Source organism: Phalaenopsis equestris, unplaced genomic scaffold (assembly GCF_001263595.1).
Source record: "Phalaenopsis equestris unplaced genomic scaffold, ASM126359v1 Scaffold000154, whole genome shotgun sequence".
Taxonomy (NCBI): Eukaryota; Viridiplantae; Streptophyta; class Magnoliopsida; order Asparagales; family Orchidaceae; genus Phalaenopsis; species Phalaenopsis equestris.
In genome coordinates, this window is record NW_018164596.1 from 435,633 (window position 1) to 444,690 (window position 9,058).

Consider the following 9,058-nt stretch of genomic DNA (forward strand, 5'->3'; position numbering starts at 1 on the left):
CTTCAAGTAATTTAAAGCATTAAATCTCCTAGAGCAAGATCTTATCAGGCCATCACCCTCTAATTAGCCGTTGCTCGAACATCAAAGATAAGCTACTAAACTCAATAGAGGACTCAACAAAGAAATTTCATCCAATCACCAAGGCTTCTTGCCAAAGAAAATTTCTATTAGACCAAAGTACTAATTAGTCAACTAAAAATTCTCACTAGAACTTGCCAAGTGTAATCACCCCCAATCCAAACTAGCTCAAATCGCTCAAGCAATTCTACTCAAAATATCTCTCATTGAATTGCCTATGTAGCTCAACCTCATCCATTATCTTTGTAAGAAGAATATGGTCGAATCTTCTATAAATCAATTTACTTTTACAAAGAATCATTGAGATTTAACCACTCAACATTTATGCACTATAAGCTTAATTAATATATAAAATTGAGTTTTAACATTTATCTACAAACAACATTAGATCTTAAGATATATCAATAATTATAAAAATATGGAATGCCTTATAACACGAGTTTTGACATTTTTCTACAAACAATATTAGATCCAGAGATATATCAATAATTACAAAAATATGGAATGCCTTAAAAACATACCACACAATTTTTATTTAACACCAAATTTTAATATTTACATATATAACATTCAAATATTTAACATCAAATAAAAAAATATCATTATTGCTGTCTTCTTTAAAATGAAACACACCATTTTATGCATAGTTAACATAATTATGACACTAGATTGTTACATATGTAAATATTTAACATGTGCTAAATATATAGAAACCTAATGGTATCCATGTAAATTTCATTTTAATTAAATACGATATTAGATGTAAGACACTTCTAAGAAAAATTTGCATTACGCAGCGCTGTATACGTCAGGTGAGTTATAGGAAGGGTATTGGGGGTTATATCTGCGTCATATCCCTTGTAACCTTCCTATAACTTATAAATATATGATAACAAAAACGTAAAACTTACTAGTTACAGGTAGACTACATAAAAGTTATAGGGGATATAACGCAGATATAACCCCCAATACCCTCCTTGTAACCTACCTGATGTAAGCAGTGTTGTGTACGTCTTACCTACGCAAATTTTTCTCCTAATAGATTAAAAAATATATAAAAAAAATACCTTCTCACGCACAGAAAAAAATAAACTTAAAAATACTCGCATTTCAAAGTTGTTAAATCGAATACAGATAACAAGCCAGAAGCATTATTCATTTGTAAATGTCTCCCTTTGCATGGGGAGGGCTCTGAAACTTTCAAAGCCGCCACAACAAACTAAATAGTCTTTCAACATACAGTAAACATAAAAAGAATTACACAAGACATTAAAACTCACCAATGTCAATAACATATACTTGCAGCTGGACTCACTGTAGCAGAACGTGCATTTTCTTTATTAAGAGGGAGGGCCTCCCAAACTGCTTCATCAACAAAATGTCCCGTCTTCGCAGAGCAGACCACATTCTTCAGTTCAATGCTAACTACACGTTGACCTGCCATGGCTTCGGCCTCGGCTTTCATTTTCAGCCGGATACGCTCAGCTCTGGACCCAATAGTCTGTCCGAGAATTGATGCAGCAATGGTGAAAGCCATTGCAGTCTTAGGCATCAAAACAGACTTTCTCAGCATGGCAACAAAAGGCACGGCAGCATGAACAGCAACAAACCACTGTGGGGAGAATTTTTTTGTGTGCTCTCTCCAGATTCCGAGGGGTACATTAGCTGCCATTCCTAAAAGCCCAATGGCAATCATCTTTGCTGGTAAGGGCTGAGGACGAAGGTTCTTGATGAGAGCTGTTCGGGCTAATGCTGCACGGACAGCAACTACAGCTGGTGGGCACCGAAGCTTCATACCAGGTGGAGGTTGGAGAGCCTTTGCAACTATAGGAAGAACACCGCTTACAGCTCGGTAAGATTTTGCTATTGGGCATTGTCCAGTTTCCAGCCAATCATTGCTTTTAGATTCATGAGTTGAATCATGCCTCCTCTGGGGAAAAAAAACAAGTGCGGAGTCAGGAGCGTTGATTAGATCATCTAACACTCTTACTAAGGAGATGGGTAAAAGAACAATTTGCATTGGCTCACAGAGCATCACATCAAAATAGTTTTATCACCATTTTAAATCGTGAGACACATTTTCATGAATATGTTTAAGAAACCAAGGTGTTATATATGTAAATATGAATGTTTAGGTGTGAGATATATAAATACAAAAGAATTGTGTGCTAAGTATGTAAATTTCCAATTAATGAATAGCGTCCATCTCAATGGTACCTTAAAACTCATTAGTATAGGTGTCTAAACTACAAAATAAGTCTCCAGACCATACTGATATTAAAAATACGAGTGCTATGTGTGTATATGTGAAGTTTAGGTGTGAGAAATGTAAATACATAAGAATTGTGTGCTATGCATGTAAATGCCTCATCATTATTTTACAATCCGAACCATAAGGCTTAAATTCATGCAACGATCGTCAATAAAAACAGCTGAAAGATGAGAATCCATAGAACTGGTTCAAAATAATTTTGGGATCAAGTTAATGAAGATTGTAATATCTAGAAGGCTGCATTTGAGAAAGCAACAACCAACATCAGTCATATTGCACTGTGCAGTCATAAATAGAAACTGATTCTAGTATCGTGTGGCTGCAGTGTCGTATCTTTGATCTGATACCAACACTCCCATTGGCACCTTTCAAAGCATTTAATCGGATCAGAAACCGGAATGGAAAGTCAATATAATTAAATAGTTTCCCCTCATTTTAGAAAACTTGTTCATCGAGAAGGCATGGCGTTGCAATTGTAAACGAGTCGGGTCGAGCTCGAGCTCGACGTTAAGTCTACGAGTTTGAGCAGACTCCCAAGCTTGAGCTTGATTAGCTCAAGCTAAGTTTAAGTCTACAAGTTTGAGCTGACTCACAAGCCGGCTTGTTTATTATAAAAAAGAGAAAATAACATTAATTTAAGGCAATGTTATAATAACATGATATAGTATGAACAATTAGAAGAGACACAATAAGAAATCACTTAATATAAAACACAAAATATTATTTTTAAATATTTTTATTTTATATTAATAGTTTTTTAAAAGAGTTGAGTCAGAGCTAGCTTGAGCTTGGCTTGTTAGCTCATCGAGCTCAATTTATAAGCCACTTATCGAGCCGAGCTCCAGCCGACTCACAAGTTGGCTTGACTCAATTTACACCCCTACCTGGTGTTCTGAACATTAGCAAAACATGAGTGAGCATGCGACCCTATTATAGATTACACAGTAACAAGAGCAAAAAAAAAGATTCAAATAAGAAAGAAGCATTTTGAATATTATGCTCCTGATAATGTTATGAAATGTGCTTGATTTAAAATGCATGAATTCTTCCAATTACCTGAGAAGAATCCTGCTTAGAAGATCTCTTGTTTTGGTTCTTCAATTTTTTGGCAAAGAAATCAAATCCAAAAGGTCCACCAGCTCCAAAAGTTGATAGGCTGATGCTAGCAGCTTTGGCTGCCAACGGATTGAATACAGGTGCTGTTTCAGATTCAGATTCTTGAACGTTGTTGCACACAAGAGACCTTCCAGAAAGAGGGACAACTCCATCATGGCCATGGAACAGCCTGAATGCCATTTCAAAATTCGGTCCATCCTCAAAGATGGGACCTTTGGCTCCTCGAGCCTGAATATTAAAATAAGTGGCCAAAGCGAAAATGAGAATCTCATCATTATAAATTCTAAATTGTTTGTACTAATGAAGAAAAGAGAGAAAAAGATTACAGGCACGAGAAAATTGACCGATGAGAAGGAAAATTGTGTAGTTTCACTAATGTTTCTCAAAAATGGGCATCTCTCTACATCCTGATGTTCGAAGGAATTTGCTGCCCATGTTGATTCCAATAAATAATTGCCAATTTGAGGGTCCATTGGATTAAATAATAACTAATCTGCATGAAAAAGGCAATTAGACAAAAATACCAACATATGATCAAAAAACACTGACTAAAAGCATGGTGAAAAAACAGGCACGTGGAATAGGGACTGATCAAGATAGTTTACACGAAATAACATTATCTAAGCAAAGGCTTCTAAAGTATCATTTGATGTACTAATAAAATTTCACCTTCACAGTGTTAATATGAAAAAGAATCAAATCATAGAGTTTCACTTCAATACACTTCAATACGAATATAAGGATGTCGTAGTGAAACAATAAAACATACCTTCATTAGCGGCATTTTACGAGAAAAACCATTAAGTTTTTTTTTTTCAATTTATTGTAATGAATTTTTGGAAGATTTACATGCATACCACTCAATTGCTAAGTATTTACATATTTAACTGTGAAATTTTGAATTTCCTTTTTTAGTTTGATTCCCCCCTTATTATGCTATATATTTTTCCATCTTGAGTAACGTTTTCTTTGATAAATTGTAATTGTTGTAATTAATCTTGCCCTCGGTCTCTACCTTTCTTCATGGTAACAGAGCTTGGTTACAAACCCTAGCTCTCATTGCTGTAGTCACCACTACCTGTAAGCCCTCTGTTGGATCGTCTCCCTACAGGTCCTCCTCTCCTTCCCTGAAATTCTCAACAGGCACTATTCCTTCCTACGAACATTATTTACTCCCCCCCGGTTAGATTTTCTCTCTCAAATAGAAATCCAAAACCTTTGAAAAGAAGTTGGGTCTCCTTGCACATGTTTCTGCAGTCTTCGATTGTCTTCCGCTAGAGCAACCACAATCTATAGGTTTTCTCTCAACCATAGTTATCAGGGCAGCCACACCCTGCAGGTTCTCTCTCAAGCACAGTTACCAGGCAGCCTTCTAGACGTTCCTCCCTATTTCTGCAGTCTTCTAGACGCTCCTTATTTATGTTTAATTTATTCTGCAGTCTTCGATTGTCTTCCGCTAGAGCAACCACACTCTATAGGTTTTCTCTCAACCATAGTTATTAGGCAGCCTTCTAGACGTTCCTCCCTATTTCTGCCTTCCCAACAGCAACCGAGATATCAATCGCACCCTGCCTTCCCAGGTTATCCTTACCGAGCAATCACACACCAAACATGATATTACTTACTTTATTGGCATTGTGAGTCAACATATAAATAGTTCGAATTAAGAATATTTAGAGATGATTTACAGAATTAGTTAATTTATTGGCATTGAAGAAATAAGTGTGAAGCTATCCAGAGAAAATTGTTGTTCAAAAAGTTGCGGTTGTTATTACAAATTTTTTTTTTAAAAAAACTGATTGTAGCTTTCTAGCAGCCACCACACTTAGCCAGGTCCGGAGGCAAAATGTAGTTTTGTAAAACAGAAGAAATTGTGGTTCAACATTGCATCACCATCCCAAATAAACCCTAAATCTCTACCTCCAAGCAACTTCACTAATCTGAATACCAAGCTAGGTCTTTACAATATCTATATGACCCAACTTGAGAGAGAGTGTGGAATTCTGAGTTTTCTATTTTATGTTTATTTTATCCTTACTATATAATGTTACTTTCCTTCCTAGGTCATGTTTTCTTTGGTAAGTTATAATCAACCTTGCCCTATCAATTCCTTTCTATATATGCAAGAGTTGTAATTTAATTAATGAAAAATTATAGAATATAATTTTATCTACCTTTCTTCACTAACAACTAAACTTTAATTTTTATGTATATGCCACTATACTTATATATGATGAGGTGTATTTAAGTTTTTAAAATAGTGGCATTTTTTTTTATATGGACGATTTGGGTGGTATAAATGAAAAAAGTAAAGTTTAAGTGTTAGCCAACTAAATACATAGGAATTAGGGTGTATGCATGTAAAAGCCCCAAAATATTTTATAACAACTTCATTGATATGCAATAAGCGATTGCTCGATTTGGAGTTATCCTAGGGTTTCATTTGAGTTGGCACCTAAAATAATTTCAAAAATATAGTGAGATTAAGTGAGACTTGGGTTAAGTTAAAACAATGCCATGTTAACATGGAGTTTTAATCAAACCCTAACAGAAATGCTTAAATTATTTATGTGTTAATCTTAACCAACCTTATACTAATCCTCACATCTGTGGAATAAAGGCCATGTTTTACACATGATCATATCTTGTAGCAATGCACACACACAGAAACGAATCTGTAGAATAAAGGCATCATGTTTTACGGATAATCATATCCCACAGCAATGCTTCAATTATAAAATAATTAACCAAATCAGTTCAGATAAAAAAGGCAGCTAAACTCAATGATACAGCAGATAATAATATCCAAGGAAGCACGTCTAAACCAAATCAATAAATCTAGCTACTTTCAAATATGAAAGCGTGAGCATAAAGAAAAATTATCAGCCTTTAAGCAAGCGTATGCCTTTATGAACAGAAGCATCAGCGCAAACAATTAAACATCAACACCTCAAAATTATAATGATTCATCACCCCCAACCCCCACACTCCCTCCACCCTCTCCCACTCTTCACCTATTTGTACCCTTTTGACACAAAATAACATATTACTGTCAAAAGGAAGGGATGAATCATGTAGCTCTAGCATTTAAATTTCATTCAATTCAATTAAGAAAAAAAAAAGTGCAAATGCATCTAACAAATCTCAAAAAGGAAATATAGCCATAAATCAAAAATTTGTTCTTGGCATAAAATATGCATATTAACAATTCCGGTTAATAAATTATTGTTCTGAAGACTACATGAGTAGGACAGCTCTAGCACAACATGCCGTCAACTCCGGTTCTAATGAGATGTTCGAAAAACAGCTCTCAACAAGAAAATGGAGCAAGAATATATCATTGCTATCTGATCCAGAAATTCACACTAACAATTCAAGATATAGTACAATATTCTTCTGAAGACAATGCATAATTATGCTGCTCTACTATCCACATTCCTTTCAATTAATTTGTAATTACAAATTGAATAATCGAAAGTTAGAGTACATAATAACAAGCAGAAGCAGTAAGCTTCACTTTTCAACCGATCTATATGAAACAACTCAAAAAGCCCCCTCGAAGCTAATCCTCCACCAAAACAGCGATGGGACTAAGAACTAATATCATAAAAAACAAGACAAACAAATGATCTCCACTGCGTAGGCAACTATACGCACTCATACGAAGCAAAAGACAAAAATACAATAAAATTCAAAAAAAGTAAAAAAAATAATCTCTTAAGCAAGCACGATTACAACAAACGACGATTCACAACAAGTCAGACTACACCCAATTCCAAAGAAACCCTAGAACAATAATCCAATTTTCGCCAAAAATCTCTACTAAATCAGACAACTGCGTTCCCCTGAACAACCAAACCCATACACCAAAAAAAAAACCCAAAAATCATCGAACACGAAGAAGAATATGACAGAATCATATCCAAAACAAACGAACGAAATCAACCAAAAGTGTTCCCCTCATAAACAATCAATTTCTTCTCCCAAAAAAAAAAAAAGCCAGAACAAGATATACAAAAAATTGAAATCGAGAAGAGTAATACCTCTCCAACCGAAGAATCTGGCCGAAGCAACAAAATTCAGAAGGATCGTGTGCTGAACACGAGATCTCCCCTCGCCTTCTCCCTCCGCCCTATTTTGTTTCTAAACCGGGAGGAGTCAACCGGTCCTCCCGGTAGCCGCCGGCACTTAACCGGAAATATCCAGTCTCCTTCAACGAACATCCGCCGTTCGATCAATCAACTTTAAATCCTGCGTGTCGGTGCGAAAACTTTTTTTAAATTTAATTTGTTGCACGGAGTCTGCCAAACGTCATTAAATGATGACCGTTGGATCATAGCCATTGTCAAAACTACTCTCCCGGTTGGTGAGACGACGTGATTAGTTGGATTGAAATTACTTCAATTTTCCAACAAACTCTGCCGCGAAACGTTATATTCGTGGTAGGGTGGAAAGGGGTGTTGACCAAACAATACAGTTGTGCCTGATAAGATGGTTTGACTCGAGGACATGGCACGAATATTAATAAATGCAAATAATTACAAAAGAAAAAATTCCTTCATAAAGTTTGACTTTTAAATTAGCTGGAGAGAATATTTGAAAAGATTGGGGCGGTTCATAATTTGTCATGTTTGGCTCGTTTCTCTAAGTTAACGAGCTGAATACGAATAATAAGAATTAATATTTGTTCGTTCGTGTTCAGCTCGTTTTGACTCGAAATACTACTAATATATATATATATAAAACACGAACAAAAATTTGTTCGTTTGTGTTCCGCTCGTTTTGGCTCGAAATACTGCTAATCAACTATATATATATATATATATTTTTATTGAGTAGTATTTTTGAAAAATTTAATTGACTACAAGGCTACAAATTTATAATCAATTAAAAGTATTGATGAAGAAAATAGAATATAAATTATTAAATTAGATTCAAATGATATTTTAAATCTTATCATTATCCTTAACATCTTATGACTACGTGATTATGGTTGTCAAAACGACTTTTTGTTCATGAACGGCTCGTGTTCGGTTCGTTAAGCAAATGAGCCGAGCCAAACACACTCTTTGAGCTCGAAATATACACGAGTCGAACATGAGCTCGTTTACACCCCTAGAAAAGACATATTTAAATCCGTTAGAAAAATGGGAAAATTGTGGTAGATGCGAAATTGTTAATAACTTCAAAATTATGGATATATCATTAAATGTCACGACAATTGAAAGATTTAAAACATGACAAGCAGAATCTAAGTGATTTAAGCCTGTATTTATATGCATTGTCGATGTTTGTCAAAGTTTATGATCATCACGTGAATTTAAATTTGTATTAAATATGATAATGATCGCAGACATAATTCTATGACCTAATCTTGTTTATATAAATTTTATGCATGTATAGGTAATAATATTCAAGATAAAATTTGAAAAATAAAATCACAGGTTGAATCATGATTTGTTTGTGAATTACACCCAAAGAATAGTATATGACACGGGAGAAGAGAGAGACATAAATGGGAGCGCATAATAATGAACAGTATTATAAATTCTTGATTAGTCTTTTCTCATGAGATGATCCCTTATTTATCGA

General features: G+C 34.9%; 1 protein-coding gene across 1 annotated transcript; it reads right to left on the reverse strand.

Annotated features, from left to right (window-relative positions):
- Positions 1–1,158: 1,158 nt before the first annotated feature.
- LOC110021968 lies at positions 1,159–7,609 on the reverse strand. The gene is made up of 4 exons (XM_020720708.1): positions 7,510–7,609; positions 3,793–3,959; positions 3,407–3,694; positions 1,159–2,008 (listed from the first exon to the last, which is right to left on the reverse strand). Exons 2-4 carry the CDS (start codon positions 3,937–3,939, stop codon positions 1,364–1,366), a joined length of 1,080 nt encoding a protein of 359 aa, XP_020576367.1. The 5' UTR covers positions 3,940–3,959; positions 7,510–7,609; the 3' UTR covers positions 1,159–1,363.
- Between the last annotated feature and the right edge of the window lie 1,449 nt (positions 7,610–9,058).

Bases quoted from the DNA above. Each gene is read 5' to 3' on its own strand.
- LOC110021968 (XM_020720708.1), bottom strand. From the start codon at position 3,939: ATGGACCCTCAAATTGGCAATTATTTATTGGAATCAACATGGGCAGCA. The intron at 3,695-3,792 runs GTAATCTTTTTC...TTTAATATTCAG, and splicing joins CGGTCAATTTTCTCGTGCCT to GCTCGAGGAGCCAAAGGTCC. The intron at 2,009-3,406 runs GTAATTGGAAGA...TTTTTTCCCCAG, and splicing joins CTAAGCAGGATTCTTCTCAG to AGGAGGCATGATTCAACTCA.